Genomic DNA, 17,232 nt, shown 5'->3' on the forward strand with positions numbered 1-17,232 from the left:
ACTGAATCATTTAAACAGCACTTAACATTTGTCAGCATCAGAAAAAAAGTGCAGAAATATTTGGTTTTCTTTAGCTGTCACTTTAAGGTTTCTTTCAGGTGTTAAGTTGAATAAAACTGGTTTAGTAAATTTTCTGGGCTTTAATCACTTGGCTTTAGTTCCCTGCTGTAGCTCCACAGTCTCAGGGATGGACAGCCTGAGCACTGACAGAAAGCAGACAGCAGGTGGCAGCACATCACCAAGAGTAGTTCTGCTCACTGTGAATCTTCATCCCCAGTCTAACACAACAGAGGCCTAAGGTGACATTTAAATGTTCCAATCAGGGCACATTCAAACAAATAAAAATAGAAGTTTATCTCTAACACTGATAATTCCCGCTGTCAGGACAATGCTTTTAAAGAATACCAGTCAGCTGTAAAAATAGCTTTTAATCTTTATTTATATAAAAAAAAACATTGAAAACAAAATGTAAACCAGAAAAACATTTACATGAAACAAGTATTTTGTTCTGAAAAGTGCAAAATGTTTAGGAAACAAGATGACAAAGATTTTATTAGAAACTATGCTCAGTGGTGACATCAGCCATAGCATCATCATACGGATGGTCTTCATCTTCCTCAGTGGGTGGAGACATTGTTCTTTGATGTGAGCTTCTTCCTGTTAAGTGTATAGTGGGCATTAATTGTGTGAAACAATGCAAATGACCAAAAACTGACAGCCCACATCTCACTGATTGTTTAACAAAGAGAACATATCAAAAGTAATTCTTTTAGATTCAATTCTCATTTTGAACCTAATGGCCCTTGATATATGCACACTTCTTGTTTTCCTTGCAGTGTTATCTGCCTCTCTGCAGCTTCTCTATTCCTGCCATCCCCCCAAAACCTCATCCCTATGGAGACTGTCTACTTCTACACCACCAGAAATCAGGCAGAAGAATCCAACCTTGGTCACAAACCACAGTTTGCTAGCCAGTGGATCCAGAATGCACTACTTCCAGAGACAGAGGATGACTATAAATCATAGCGTTTATTTGTAATAGCAAATAAAACAAACTAGACAGAGACTACACGCATAATGAGGGAGGACGCGACAAAGAACAGCAGCAGACACAGACTATAAATACACTGGAGGTGATTAGGAACGAGTGGAAACACCTGGGAGCACAGCTGGGCAGCAGACGGACAAAGGACAAAACATAGATGATAATGGAAACAGGAACGGATAAACACAGGATTTAACTAAATGGATGGATGGGTGATATTTGAACATAATAATGTTACCTGTAGACCCACGATATATAGAGACCATGAGGAATGTAGAGATTATATATGGAAAGTACACCAAGATGTGGCGCAGCATTCCCAGAGAAGACAGGTTTTTGTCTGAATCTGAATGTGAGGCGGGAGCATCAGGATCTAGAAACAAACAAGCACAGCTGGTTCAGTAAATAAAGAAAATAAATTTAAAAAAGATGACAGTCACTTGATTCTTTGGACTTTCAAAGCTTTCAGTCATCCTGTTTTACCTATAATGAACAGCCAGCTGGATGGAGACTCTCCCACACTCATGTTACACTTGTAGATGCCTTCATGAGACTTGGTGACATTATAGATGATCATGTGACCTCTAGGCTCAGTACCAACAATAGAGTTATCTTTGTAGAAAGTTGCTGGGAGGGTGGACTGAGTGTTCTTTGTTTCACAGAGCAGAGTAACATTATCTCCCTTCATCATGGGGAGGACGGGACTCTGCAGGATTACCGGAGTATCTCGACCTGCTCGGAGATAAAGTCCATCATTCTTCAGTAAGGAAGATAACTCACAAGTAAACAACATTCAAGAGAGTTGCAAACTTTCCCAGGAGTGTAAATCCCAACAGAAGTAGGGTCTAAGGTCCAACCGTGCAAGTGTCAGCCGTCATCCACCTGCTTCCCTTTCCCTCGTTCCTCTGTGATTTTCCAGGAGATTTGTGTAAATGAGAGGACAAGCAAGCATGTTGCACGTAGACACGCAGGGAGCGGAAACTAGGACCACGGACACTGGGAGAAGACAGCATGGGAATTGGGGACGCACACTCATCAGGATCACGCATGGGATTTATCGGGTCATGACTATTTGCTGCACTGTAAATAAAAGTGCTGTTTTCATCATACAGAGTCCTGCGTTTGGGTCCTATAATCCTGACAGTCAGTTGTTTTTCTTCCTCAGTAGAAAACAGCTAATAAAAGCTGCGAGTACTGCTTTGGGTTACACTTCCTGCCTGCCACGCAATGGTTACAAGACATTCACAATGATTTCCCTTCAGCTGGTTCAGAAAAAGGTTAGTTTCTCAAGGTTTCATGCCCCCCTCCCACACACATGCACCCTTCAATTGTATCTGCATCTGTCTCTTGGTTCTTTTACAACAACTTTCAGTTGTTGGGACAATTATGTTTACTTTTAGTCGTCCCTCATTCTTAGAAAATTTGAAGAGTTTCTGTTTCTAAAGGGTTTTTTTACTGAACATACCATGAACAGTGATGTTGACTGAGTTGCTCCGCTGCTGTGTAGCAGACTCGCACCAATAAACCGCGCTGTCAGGCTGCTTGGTCGTAGGGAGGACGCAGCCATGGGAAACGACTTGCCCCCATGCTTGACAACTGGACAGGTCTTCAGCAAATGTTGTGAACCTCTTTACTGTCCATCCTTGAACACCACAGTTCAGGTTCAGGTTCTTATACTCAAACAGCTGAGCTGTGTTGGGAGACGGTGTGAGAGTTGGGGGGTCAGCATCATCTGGGGACAGAAGCAGACTTTACATCAGTGTGTTTAAAAATTTGTTCAGCTGCATTCAAGATGGTAAAAAACTGCACAACCTTAAGATGACCCTTTGATTGCTTTTCACTTTTTTTCTTGGACAAAAACTAAACTAATCTGAAATGAAAAGCACACAAATAATACTCCAGCAGCCAAAGGGATCACAGGTTTTTTGAGTGAGTGACCTCACCCAGCATATTTTTCCCTAGTGACCGATGGTTATCAGATGTTCTCCAGTCCTGAGTAACTTCAGCTTCAGCTGCTCTTATTCAGTCGCTTGATTTTAAAATGTAAGGAGGTTTCTGGTAGCTCGAGATTATAATAAGAGTTTGTACAAACCACCAATTGTGTTGTTTTGTTTTTCCATCTGTTAGACACCTCTAAAATGTTTAGATCTACGGTTGACTTGATTCTTCGTTCTTTACCTTGTATCAGCAGCCAGCTGGATGGTGAATCACGACCACCAATGCTGCATTTGTAGGAACCTTGATGAGCCTTTGATGCTTGGTAGATGGTCATGTGACGTGCATTTTCCTTTTTGATGAAGATACCATCTTTAAAGAAATCAGCTGATTTGTTGGAGGGATTCTTTGTTCTACAGAGCAGAGTGATGTTATCTCCCTCCACCACAGGGGCAGCAGGAATCTGCAGGATGACTGGGTTCTCTAAACCAACAGAAAGGCAAAAAATGTTGTTGCTTGACTTCAGGTGATGAGACAGCCTAGAGGGAAGCAGTGACTGACCTAGAACAATGGTGGTAAGAAAATCAACTGTCTCTGAACGTCTCCAAGAAAATAGGTTACTATTTTCTTGGAGACGTTCAGAGACAGTTGATGATGATGATGATGATGATGATGATTATTATTATTATTATTGACCGGCTTTCAAAAAATGAATTAAAAATTTGGGTCTTAATTCATTAATTAGCTGGAGTGAAAGATTGCTGCCACTCCCCCTCCTGGGCTTTTGCTTTGGGTATATAATACATTTATATATTCCTATGATGCCCCTGAGACAATCCAGCACATTACAGCAGGGTGCAAGATGCTAGCAGGCAGGGCATACATGGAACGCCATAACACAACACAGGACCCTCAAGCTCCCAGGCCTCTGGTAGAGGACCTGAGCTTGAAGGATAGATCGCCCGCAGGGGCAAGAGGGGAACACACAAATGTCAATGTTGATGGGATAATAATGCATAAATGCAAAAACATTTAAACAGCTTTATTTATTTTTTTTGACACAGAATTAACAGCCTGTGATCTTTGGCCTGCCCCCTTTTTTCAGAAATCAGGAAGCAACGCAGCAGTTGTAGATTTGAGCAGAAATAGATAAAGGAAAAGGTCTTTTGAACAGCAAGTTCAATTTTGCCATGCAATGCCAGATGGTTTTCTTGACAACAACAAAGTAAATTGAATTTGAATTTACTGTCGATGTGAACTGAGTTATCACCATAGTACATCCAGTCTCAAATACCACTTGCTAACCAAGCACATAGCTAACACAGAGAGACCTCCTCCCTCTCGCCAAAGGCAGACCACGCTGGATAGTTTTCAAAGGAGACGTCTGGACAATTCTACAACCAACAAATTTTCAACAGCCATAGCAAAATGGGTGGCTACAGCATGGAGGCCAATTATCATTGTGGAGGATGAGGGGCTACTTGAAATAATTTGCGACTGCACGTATGAATTGCCTTCGAGAGCCACCACTGTAACCAAGATACACAACTTGTATGAAGATGAGAAAACCAAAGTCGAGGAGGCTTTGGGGCAGACCAACACAGTTGCTCTCACTGGAGACTATTGGACTTCTCCAAGTAATCATACCGCGATCGTGACTCAAGAGTTGGGAGTTCGCCTTGTAATCGGAAGGTTGCCAGTTCAAGCCCCGGCTTGGACAGTCTCGGTCGTTGTGTCCTTGGGCAAGACACTTCACCCGTTGCCTACTGGTGGTGGTCAGAGGGCCCGGTGGCGCCAGTGTCCAGCAGCCTCGCCTCTGTCAGTGCGCCCCAGGGTGGCTGTGGCTGCTTGCCATCACCAGTGTGTGAATGTGTGGATGACTGGTTGTGTAAAGTGCTTTGGGGTCCTTAGGGACTAGAAAAGTGCTATACAAATACAGACCATTTACCATATACCCTGGAATAACAGCACATTATTTTTTCACCACAGAGGGAACTTCACTCGCATGCTTTGACTGTTATGAAGATGGAGGAGAGGCACTTCGCTGACACGTGCGGCGTGCACTTTAAGCATTTAGCTAGACAGTGGGGAATTGAACATACAAATGAATGTAACAAATTCTTAATGAAGTGTGTTTCTCTAAAACTGCAGGTATATATCTGAACTTTTGGGAGGGGAGAAGTTTGTTTCCTGGTTCAGTGGTGCTGCCAGCGATGTGTCACCTGTCGCGAGTGATGGAGGTCTCTGAGGATGACCCAGCTTACATGGTTAAGTTCAAGGAGACCTTCAAAGCAAAAATGGAGAAGCACAAGGAAGAAACTGGCGTCATGTGGCTCAGGGTTGCGACAGCACTGGATCCTAGGTTTCTTAGCAGACCTGACAGGGCTGAGGTGTGGCGCTTGATCAGTGCATTGCTGAGGGAGAGGGAGAGGCCTGCATAGCCTGAACAACCAGCAACATATGGTAAATGGCAAATGGCCTGTATTTATATAGCGCTTTACTAGTCCCTAAGGACCCCAAAGCGCTTTACACATCCAGTCATCCACCCATTCACGCACACATTCACACACTGGTGATGGCAAGCTACATTGTAGCCACAGCCACCCTGGGGCGCACTGACAGAGGCGAGGCTGCTGGACACTGGCGCCACCGGGCCCTCTGACCACCACCAGTAGGCAACGGGTGAAGTGTCTTGCCCAAGGACACAATGACCAAGACTGTCCAAGCCGGGGCTCGAACCGGCAACCTTCCGATTACAAGGCGAACTCCCAACTCTTGAGCCATATGAGCCATCTAAGAAAAGATCAGCTCTCACGCTTGCATCACAGTATTCATCTGATGAAGAGGAGGACTGTATTGAGAAGTGTGTGGCTCAAGCACTGAGATGGTACCTTAAACGCAAGTACGTGGCAGCACTTGCCACATCCATACCATGTGAGAGGTTATTTTCACTTTCTGGCCATGTTGTTCAGAAGAAGCGCTGCCCTGTCGTCTGAAAATGTCAAATGCTTGAGCAACTGGTTCAGTGCAAAGAAACAAATGCACTGTATGTTATTAGTTCTTTTTTTCTTTCTCCTTTGTGGTGTTTCCATGTTCATGTTTTGTTAGGAAAACAGAAAAAGGAAGACGCTTGTGTTGCTCAGCCTCTCCTAAATACAAGTGGAGAGCAACAAGAGGTATAGCCAGACTGTTTTATATAGACTTATGTATAACACTCTCCACAGTTACATATGCTTTTTATTTATTGTATTATGGTTTTTAGCGTGTATAGTGTCTCCCTGTTTTGATCCCACTTAGATGGGAATATGTTTTTTGAGCTTTAACAATCTAATGGTAAATTAAACAGTCACATTTTATAAAACACTGCCGTGTATAGTAACAGTGTTACAGTTGTGTTGATTTATTTGTGCATGTTGCAAAGGTTCAATGAAGAGAGGAAATCTAAATCACGCATATAAGAGTCACATTGAATTTCACAACAAGCCTTGAGTATGTGTATTGTCCTAAAACAGGAAGCAGAAGGATGAAGTATTTATGTGGCTTTGCCTACAGTCATGCTGAGATGCAGTTTGATGACGCTTACCACTGACAGCGATGTTGATGGCATTACTGCTGTGACCGTGTGTGGACTGGCACCAGTAAACACCTGAATTAGAACGCTTGACTGTCTTCATTTCACAGGTAGAGGAAGACTCAGTACCCCAACCCGAGGTGCAGTCAGACAGTTTCAATCTGAGGACACATTATACATTTTAATCAGTTACACATGTGAAATTTATTTATTTCAGTTCCTAAAATGATTAATGAATTAAGTAACAATTTATTTCTGTAATGGACTGGATTTAACTCTCCATGTTACACTGAACAGTTTCTAAATTATTCGAACATTCTCAAACGAGGACGAGGACATGATATAATAGCATTTTCCAGATATCTCCTGGTATCCTTATCACTCACAAAGTGGTTCTGTTGCTCTTATTCCAACTTACTAAATATCAGTTTTTCAGTAGTTTGTCACGAGACCTTTTGAATTTGTTCTTCATTTTTCTTGCTGATTTGTTTCTTTTCTTCTGCTTTTTCTTTGCTTTCACTGAAAGTGATACGACTGCTGTGAAACAGCAACCCTACTCACTGAAAAATAAAGATACTGAAACAAAAGGGTAAATGAGCCATACGTGAAGGTTGACAGCATTGACTGACAGCCCAAGAATAACACAGTACCAACTTTCATGGTTACATTTGTAACAGTTTGTAACCAGTAACCAGTTTGACCTTTAAAACCCAAGTATTAAAAAGGCGGAGCTTTCCAGGGTGGCTGAAGGTACACCAGGTAGAGCCGGAGCTTTACTAATTAGGTTGGTGGTTCCATCCCAAATTTCAGAAAACAATTTAAGGCAAAGAAGGGTTAACATGAGCCATGAAAGAGAGGCTTTGGCTACCGGACAGATGAGTTAAATCTCTACTAATGCTTTTATCACTATACTTCTCCAAACAGGGTGAAGTGGTAAAAAAGATTAAGTCTTAAGTCAGATGCTGTGTTTTTGTTCTTGTTTTTTGTCATGAAGATGGCTCTCCTTTTACCAAACTAGTTCACTGTAGTAACTGATACTAAACGTGCAATATGATCTGTAGTAGGCCAAAAGTTCAAAATCAGCAGGAAGTGCCACAGTTTTACTTTATCTGCAGTTATAAGTGCTACACAGACTCCCTGCTCAAGGACTAGGTTTCTAAAAATGTCAAAATCAAAAGTTTGGTTGTCCTCATAGCTTCAACTTGTTAAGCAGCAATAATTAGCTCAAGATGCAAATAGAAGCAACATCACCTAAGGATAATTCAACTTTGAATACAACTATAAGAATAGTGATAAAACTGTATTTTACTATATTTCTTATTATATGGATGGATTTATGGATTCTTAATATATATGAACAGATAATCACAACCCAGACTAACATTATCTGAAATAAGGAAACACACCTAAAGGGCGATTAATAGCGTCTGGAAATTAAATGTATATTGGATTTGTTGTTAGTTGAGTGAAACATTAATAATGGTCTTCCTTTAACCTGTCAGATTTGTTCTGTGTGCATTTTGGTATTTCAGAGGTAAACTGACCCTTCTGTAGTGTATCTCCACACCGTCCATTCACCAGAGGTTATCTCGTCACAGCTGAGAGTAATTTTCTCGTACTCAAAAAACTGAGACCAGTTGGGAATGACCTTCAAAGAAGCTGAGAGAGACAGAAGAACAGTAACAGTAACAGTTTTAGTTTAGTTTAATTTTACAGTTTACAGTAACAGAAGAACAGTAGGGTTTTTCCTTTCAGTATCAGTCATTTTTTGAGTGTCTAGACACAAAGACACATTTCACTTCTTAATATTTTGCTTTGAAGGAGAAAGACTTTCTTTTAATTTTTTTAAAGAGGTCTTGATCAGCAGTTCTCCAGGCTTTCTGAAAGTCTATCAAAGACTTTACTTGGATATTGGCTCCTTTGGCACTCATTTCTCGAACCATTTTCAGATAAATGTTTGTTTTGGGGTTTTTTTGTTTGGTTTGGTTGTAAACACTAAGTAATGAATCCTTCCAACACCTAAGACATGACCCAGTATTGTGTCACCACATAATAGACAAATGGTAAATAGACTGGCGCTTTTCTACTCTGCCTGAGCACACAAAGTGCTTTATACAACTAATTCATTCACCCAATCACACCCATTCACACAAGCACTTCTTCCAAGATTAAGTGCTAAGTATCTAACATTCAAACACATTCACACTCCGATGGATGCATCGGAGAGCAACATGGGGTTAGTATCTTGCCCAAAGATATTTGCCATGCAGACTGGAGCAGCCTGGCATCAAACTACCGACCTTCTGGGTAGTGGCTGATCTGCTCTGCCACCTGAGCTACAGCCACCCCAACAACTTGACAAAGAATTTAAAAATGTATCTGTAGACACTTTGTTACCTGCTGCTAAAAGCTATAATTTGCTCCAATTCCTTTAGTTGAGTCAATAAAAATTGGAACAGCATGAAATAGTATTTTTTGCACCAAATACCTATTAGCTAAAAAACTAGTCATGTACCCTTAAAGAAGCTAAAATAAAAGCCATTCTTAAAGAAGGGAAAGAGGGAGAAAAGGCAAAGGTATTGACAAAAGAACTGCACTGAAAGTGACAACTTTTAGCCATAACAGATCATGTGAAATGATAAAACGTTGGTTTAAATCATCATCAATATGTATGGAGGTCAGGAGAGAGGTGCAATAGTGAGTACAGCCATCTGTGCTATGGGGCTTCGGTTGGTGGTGTTGACGTTCTTGTCAAAGAGCAGCATCAGATTTTTCATCTATCATGAAATACCATCTGAAAAGCATCTGATTGATAGCAGATTGATTTTTCTGCATGGAAATGAGCTCAAACACTGCCACTGCAGTAAAAGTACACCTTGATAGAAAAACATGCCATCAGGAACACCATGAATCATAGTCATCAACATCCAAATAAGATTTTTGATCCTTCGAGGAGCCTGGAGAACTGTTCCTGAAGACTATCTAATGCAGCTCAGAATAATAAAGGATTTATTTTAAGCATTTTAGAATTCGACAAATTCTTTCCTCTTATAGGGTATTTCTATTTTCCTAGCAAAGTATAAAGAAATGAAGGGTGGATCACAACTACATCACAGAGGTGATGCACAAAAAAAGTAGCTAGAAATGGCAGTAACAACAATAAACAAAAAAATGTTCTTAGCCTTATATTCTGTGTAAGAAAAGAGGCTAAGTGGGTAACTTTTGTCGTACCATCCTACGTATGAACAGTAGTTGAACAGTCGACCCCGTGCTGAGAAAGCTTCCTCCACTACAAACTCTGGTGTCATGTAAACTCATGCAAACTTTGGCCTAAAGAAAACGTGCCTTTCTCTGTTGAACCTGCACCAATGAGAGCCGTGCCTCCTAAGTCGACTGACTTCCTGTTTCCTTCCCATGCAATGGCCTAAATAAAATAAGCAAGTGGTTCTTTTGGGCTTTCTGAACATTTGCTGAATAAAAATGCTCAAATTTTGATTTTTCAGCTGAGTGCTGTTTCTGAGGGGTTATTATTTGAGACCAGATGTTAACCAAAGTGAGTAAATGCACTCACTGAATTAATCAAAAACCCAGAGAGTTACCAAGTTAGTGAAACAGGGGAACAACTGAGCTTTGCAATTGCTGTCATTACCATAATGAGTCTGAGAGATCTGATGATGGTGTGCTTCACTTCACACACACACAGAAGAAATGTGATTAACAGAACTCATGTGTTATGTTGCCCCACAGCAGTAATAAACAGTAAAGTAAGGCAGCTATTTGTTCTTGTGCTCTGATCGGACATTTATCTGCTGTGTGACATGTTGTCTTACAGATCACTGGTGGACAACTTGACAAAGAACTTGAAAATGTATCTGTAGACACTTTGTTACCTGCTGCAAAAAGCTGTAATTTGCTCCAATTTCTTTAGTTGAATCTATAAAAATTTCTGGAGTTTGACAGGCATGCAATAGCATTTTTGCGCCAAAGATCTATCCAGTCTTTAAGTGATGCCGTGAGGAATCCTGCTTCTGGGCCCAGACTACCCTGCATTTAGTAAGGTTTTTGTGTTTTTAACATGTTTTAATGCTTTGTATCTTGTTCTATTTAATCTTAAAAAAAAAAAAAAAGTGATCACTGACTCTCGGCCTCCCTTGGTTTTTATGACCACTATTAATTTTAAAGCTCAGTTTTTAAACCCTTACGATGTAACTCCAGCCCATGCAGCAGTATATTAGTGACTAACGAAAAAAACTGACTGACAAAAAAAGTTAGTGTTCATCCTCCAGCTTCACTATGCTAATCTCATGCTAACATAGCTGTGTAGCTATCATTATAAACCAGCTAGTCCAACTTCAGTAACCTTACAAACATCACTGCTGTTTAGTTTCCTGTTTTCATTTATGTCGGAAGTGAGAGCAGAGCTGTACGTCTTAATTTGTTTAAGAAATCTTTCAGTCAGCACAGGCTATATTATATTTAGATGGAAACTAGTGCGCTAAGTCTCTGCTAACTTCTAACTCTGTTAAATGTAATAAATTCTGTTTTCATGGATGCCTGGATGTTAAACTTAATTGTTACACCTGGTGGAGCATCCACACTGATCATTTTATTACAGATGAAAGAATTTAGACAGTTTTCCAACTCTCAGTAATGCTGCAGTGATCATTTGACTTTGGGACCTGCAGCGGAGTTTGGGCCCAGACACAACTAATGACGTCAGACTTAAAGACCAGATGAAAACCTGGCCATGTGTACTGAAATGAATGTGGTTACCAAGGAACAAATGTGCGGCTTAAGCTAAGGCTACAATAACAATGCTTAGTTTGATAAAAGATCCTTCATCAATACGGTTAGGGGACGTTTTTTTGTTTTGTTTGGTGATCGGTGAAACATTTTGGGACATTTTCCCATTTCCATTATTCCAAATTGATTTTGTTTTAAAGAAGAAATTACTCATGCAGCTGTTTCTCTGTTTCTTTGGCCTCGTGAGTAGACGAGCAGAGACCGTTGGAAGAAGCAGAAGAGCAGATTTGGGATTTTTAAAAAGAAAAAAGCTTCCAGTAACTTCTTAACATATTCACTCCATAATTACTTTACTATGAAGAGTTCACATCTATAAACCTAGTGTTTCCAAAGTATAGGTGAATAAAATGCTCACATTTTTTTACTAACATTACATTCACACTAGCATACACACACACACACAGGGCTGAACCTTACCACGACTGTGGGCTGACGTCCGGCAGGTGCTCAACACTGAAATGAAAGTCAAACCACACAGTGTGTGAGTGCTTCTGAAAACTCCCAAACATTTGAGTCTATGTATTTGTGTTACTTATATTTGACACAAAGTTACGGGTGAAGCTCAGTCAGAATCAGAATCAGAAAAGGGTTCATTGCCAAATGTTGAGCAGATTTACAACAGGAAATTGCTGCAGTGCTTTGTGCGAAACATACTATTAGACAAACACTTAAATAAACGTAAAAACAGAAATAAAAAAAAGTGCTAAGCAACATCGGATAAAACATAACCAAGTATCACAATTATGTAACTCAGTGTGCCATGTAAACAAAGAGATCAAAATACATGTAGCAAAAATCCAAAACCATCTCTGTGGTTCTTAAGCTACAGTATAGTATATATAGTATGCTGTTTGTGATGAAAAAGTTTTGGGTTTGTTGTTCAGTACTTACAGAGCAGAAGCAAAACTGTCTTCATAGCGTCTGCACGCTGCAGTTTCACTGACCGTTTTGTAGCAAAAGTGGCGACAACATCCTGTTAAAAAACCACATACTGTTGGGGGGGGGGGGACTTTAGCAAACCAAAAAGAACATGAGACATTTTAACCTTTACCTTGCATACCTCTGGTATTCATTAACATTTTTTAATTCCAATCAAAGCATCTTTTGTCATAGATGAGCTTTTTCCTATTATACTATCTTAATGTGTTTGTGAACAGAGCGAACACAGGAAAATAAGACACAACACACATCCTCTCTCTGCATTTTTGAAAGGTCAGCGCTTGTTTTGACACAGAACAGTACAAACAGGCAAAAGCCAACTGCATGGACAAACTGTACACTTGTTCCGTGTCTGTGTCTGTGTGTGGTGACGATGGTGGTGGTGGTGGTGGGGGGGGGGGGGGGGGGGGTCGTCACTTATTACTCATAGCACCATGGTGCCAACCTGTGGCAAGTATTTTATCACAGTATGTCAAGAATTAACACCTGTAGAATTGGAAAGCCCATTTTTTGTGCTTTGTTGATTATTTCATCAACCTGAGCATTACCACCTGTGATTTATGCATGGCCTGAAACAGCGATATCACCTCAACCTTTTTGCAGCACATTTCAGTCATAAAGTATTAACTATGGTTGCAAAGCGAATGCTACAAAAGCTGATATTGGTGCCTTTATGCAAAAATTTATAAAAGACCGCAGTTCCACTTCGGGGGTTTTCTTTCCACTGGTGTCTGTCCGACTGACTGTGGTTATGACTGAAGATGTTTTGTTTGAGGTGACGAGCAGAAACAGGAAACACACGCGTCTCATTGTGTTTGTCATGCAACTCAGTTTAACTCAGGATGGTTGTGAATCTGAGTGAGATATTTGAAAGTGATATTTATTAGAATAGTTCAGAATAGAATAGGATAGAATAAACCTTATCACAAATGAGACATTTATATAGACACAAAGTAGTCCTATATACTTAAGCAACTGAAATTTGTTTGTACAGAACTAAACTGTGTTCTTTAATCTAACAGCTGCTGATGAGAATGACCTGCGGTAGCGCTCCATCCTACACTGTGGGTGTAAAAGTTTACTGCTGAACAAGCTGCTCAGCACTCGTACAGGCTCAGGTGGAGATGGCTTAGACTCTTTTTGTGGAGTGCATTTGTGTTTGTGGACCAATGCAGTTTGTTATTGAGGTGAACACCCAGGTATTTGTACTCCACCCCCGTTTCAATGCCCAAATCCTGGATGTTCACTGTTGTAATAGGCGGTGACTAAGACCAACACTGCAAGTCTGGAGACACACAGCGTTTATCTGCATGTGGCAGGGTTGGGTTACAGACTACAAGTATGTGTGTGGGATGGTTTATAATCTGCACTGAAATCCAGTAGCTGTGTGATAATGGTTTGGTACCAATATTACATGAGATCCTAAAGAATATATGAAAAAATATTTTAAAATATGTGCGTGAATATTCTCACCTCTGTTCTTGACTGTACCTGGTCTTTGGTTCCTGTGGTAACGTGCTGAGATTGGTGCGAACTGTTTGCAAAATAAATGGTTTGTGAGGTCTTGTTTCGAATGCCTGAGCTCTGGGATTTTACCATCCTTGCTCTTTTAAACCACATGTATTGTGGTATACATACATTCAAGGTTCAAGGTTCTTTATTTGTCACATGCATAGTTATACAAGTATAACACACAGGGAAATGTAGCCTGACACGCTCCTCGACACGTGCAAAAATTGGGGGGGGGGGGGGGGGGTAGAGGAAGAACATTATATATGGTGTATATACATTCGGTGAATGTGCAGTAGTAGCAGCCAGCAGGTGAATTCTGTACATTAAGTGAATTGAATAAGAATAGACATCTGACTATTTTACAGGATAGACAATATAAACATATTTAAAATAAGAGGAATTTGAAATGTACATTGTGCCTTGGTTTAGAGTGTCTGGAAGAGTCGTGTCTCAGTCAATTATAGATGATGTGAGAGGGCGGGTGTGTGTGTTTAGGGCACGGATGGCTTGGGGATAGAAGCTCCTCTTGAGTCTCTCTGTCCTTGCCCGGATGATGTGGAACCTTCTACCAGATTGCAGAAGTTGGAACAGTTTGTTGCCAGGATGGGACGGGTCCTTCAGTATCTGCGCTGCTCTAGTCCGGCATCTCCTGGTGTAGGTGTCCTGAAGCGGGGGGAGAGCAATCCTGCAGCAGCGTTCTGCTGTACGGATCACTCTCTGGAGAGCTTTTTGGTCCTTAACACAACTGTTCCCAAACCACGATGTCATGTTCTGTGTGAGGATGCTCTCCACAGCGCCTGTATAGAAAATCCAGAGGATCTTTGGAGAGACCCTGAACTTCCTCAGTTGTCGTAGGTGATACAGGCGCTGCCTAGCCTTTTTGGTCTGGACCTGAATGTGGGCAGCCCATGTCAGGTCTGAGGAGATGTGGACACCGAGATACTTGAAGGACTGCACCCTCTCCACTGGAGCTCCATTGATGATAATGGGCTTGTAGTCTCTGTGCTGACCCCTTCTGAAGTCCACCACCAGCTCCTTGGTCTTGCCGACGTTCAGCTGGAGGTGGTTGTCCTGGCACCACGATGCCAGATTCTTCACTTCATCCATGTAGGCCGCCTCATCGTTATTGGAGATGGCACCCAACACCACTGTGTCGACTGCAAACTTCACAATGGTGTTGGAGCCATGGGTGGCCACACAGTCTGAAGTGTAGAGGGAGTAGAGCAGTGGCGAGAGGACACATCCCTGAGGTGCTCCTGTGTTGATGGTAGCAGGCTTTATATTTTATAATTATTATAGATGTTTTAAGGCTTTAATACCCTTCACTACATGCTTTATACACTTTTCTCAGACAGGCATGAATATTTTCACACTTTTAAACACTCTCTAAGTTCAAACCATCGTAGAAAAATAAGTCCAGAAATAGAATGAAACTAAAGATCAAACCCTTTTTTCAGGTTTAGAACATAGGAATAGAGCAGCTGCCAGAGAATTCAACATTTATGAATCAATCGTACGAAGTAGGGGAAGCAAGAAGAATGAGCTGAGTAAAGTTTAACTTATCTGACTGTTTTGTTTCGCTTAATGCACCTTATAATCCGGCGAACTTTATAATCTGAAAAATACAGTAACTTCTACCTTTCTTTAGCATGTCCAGATGTCCAACTTTTTGTGCGATGGTTAGCATCTTCCTCTGCCTTTTGGGTGCTACCACAGATTCCTTTGACTGCAAAACGTTTCGTCAACATTGTTGTTTGTTGGGGGGAAAACTTACAGTAAAACACTTCAGAGTCACACTGCTAGTGATCGAAGATTTATGGGAATTTGACAAGCTGAATGCATTACAGGTGTACAGGAGACACGGCACGAGACTGATTGACAGTGGTCTACAGCCAATGAGGAAGCAGAACACTATGCGCTGTTTAAAAAAAACATGCAAAATTGCACAAGAAAAATCCACAAAACAGGGAGGCCACGAATGGTGAACAGCAGGTAATGTTATAGCGTTACCTGCTCTAAAGCACACATTCAGTGTTGTGGACCATGATATTTTATTATAGCAACTAGAGCATGCTGTAGGTATTAAAGGTACTGTGCTGCAGTGCTTTAAACGATATCTATTTAGTAGACTCTACTTTTTTAATGTAAATCAAAAGTCCTCTTCACACACTTAGATGTTGTGTGGCTGTCCTGGCACACCCAAGAGCACAGCTGGCTCATTCAGCACTCAGCCAGATAACCAGGCAGTGTTAATCAGGCTCTACAACAGTTACAGGTGTTCTCGTCCTCCTCTATACTATCCATTTTATTGGTTTATTAAGCAGTGTAGTGACTTATTTGCTTGCTTCTGGGTGTGGTGGGGAGTCTTGTTGCATTAATACTGGCACTTGGATTTAGCTATTAGCTTAAGCTACTGTTATTTCTAAGACCTGAAAGCTGCCAGTCATTGCCTCCATCAAGCGGTTGGTCTTTAAGTGCTTTGGTCCAGTCAAGTTGAGGAAACGCCTACAGCAGCTCAGTTTTTGCTCGTTTCCTGTTGACGTCCACTTTACTAACAAGCAGCATTAAAAGGTATTGATACTGCTATCACTGGTGGACTTGGGGGATCTTAAAAGTCCTCTATAATTAAATCTCAGTGTGTTCAGGCAGCAGCTGGTGGATTTGAGTAACAAACTCAAGTACATGTCGTTTTTCATCTTTAGACCCATGATTAGTGTCAAGTTTGTGCTGCCATTGGTTTTTCAGTAGAACATCCAAGGCACACATCCAGCCTCTGAGAGGAAAAGCATCAGTTACTGCCATAATCTACTTAATCTGTATCTAGTTATTTGCTTTTTGCATGTTTTAAACAAATATAACAGTAAAAAAAAATACCTTTTTATAACAAACCAAATCTGAAATCAGAAATGATTGCTTTGTTTTTTGTTATTGAATGTGGTGTAATTTTAAAGACCTGACTTCCAACATCAAGTCTATCTACATTACTCCACCACACCAAAATAACCAAAAAAAAACCAACACATCAGACTAGCATGCTAGCTAAACTCTACCACTCCCCATATGATGAATGACCTCAGCTGTACTTCATTTATTCAACAGACAAACAGAAAAACAGAAAAAACTGAAGTAAAAAAAATTAAATCTGATGTGGCAAATATATGTTAGCTTATATTGACACTAGCTAACCAGGAATTGGTTTATAAAACACATACTGTCACTGCTAATGAGCTGATAACATTATAGTGTAATGTAAAATTAATAATTGGATTAACAAAAACAAATGCTGCATAAAAATCAACACACCATAGTTTACAACACTACAAAGGACATGTTTGTGATGCCCTTGCAGAGCAAAACCACTGACGTAGTAACAATACCTGTAAAAACATTTCACTGCCACTTGGCCAGGAGTGGACGAGTGCTTGCA

General features: G+C 40.8%; 2 protein-coding genes across 2 annotated transcripts in view; both read right to left on the minus strand.

Annotated features, from left to right (window-relative positions):
- Positions 1-17,232, minus strand: part of LOC146578426 (T-cell surface protein tactile-like) — a 553,052-nt gene that overhangs the window by 388,858 nt on the left and 146,962 nt on the right. The window lies entirely within an intron of this gene.
- On the minus strand, positions 428-12,298 carry LOC146578460 (Fc receptor-like B). Its single transcript, XM_085268713.1, has 9 exons — positions 12,246-12,298; positions 11,772-11,807; positions 8,096-8,210; positions 6,564-6,712; positions 3,224-3,463; positions 2,511-2,777; positions 1,529-1,777; positions 1,284-1,418; positions 428-657 (listed from the first exon to the last, which is right to left on the minus strand). Exons 1-9 carry the CDS (start codon positions 12,268-12,270, stop codon positions 554-556), a joined length of 1,320 nt encoding a protein of 439 aa, XP_085124839.1. The 5' UTR covers positions 12,271-12,298; the 3' UTR covers positions 428-553.

The sequence above is a fragment of the Mchenga conophoros genome, linkage group LG3 (assembly GCF_057382185.1).
Source record: "Mchenga conophoros isolate Kocher_MC1m ecotype Shallow Benthic linkage group LG3, M_conophoros_male_GT1.1, whole genome shotgun sequence".
Taxonomy (NCBI): Eukaryota; Metazoa; Chordata; class Actinopteri; order Cichliformes; family Cichlidae; genus Mchenga; species Mchenga conophoros.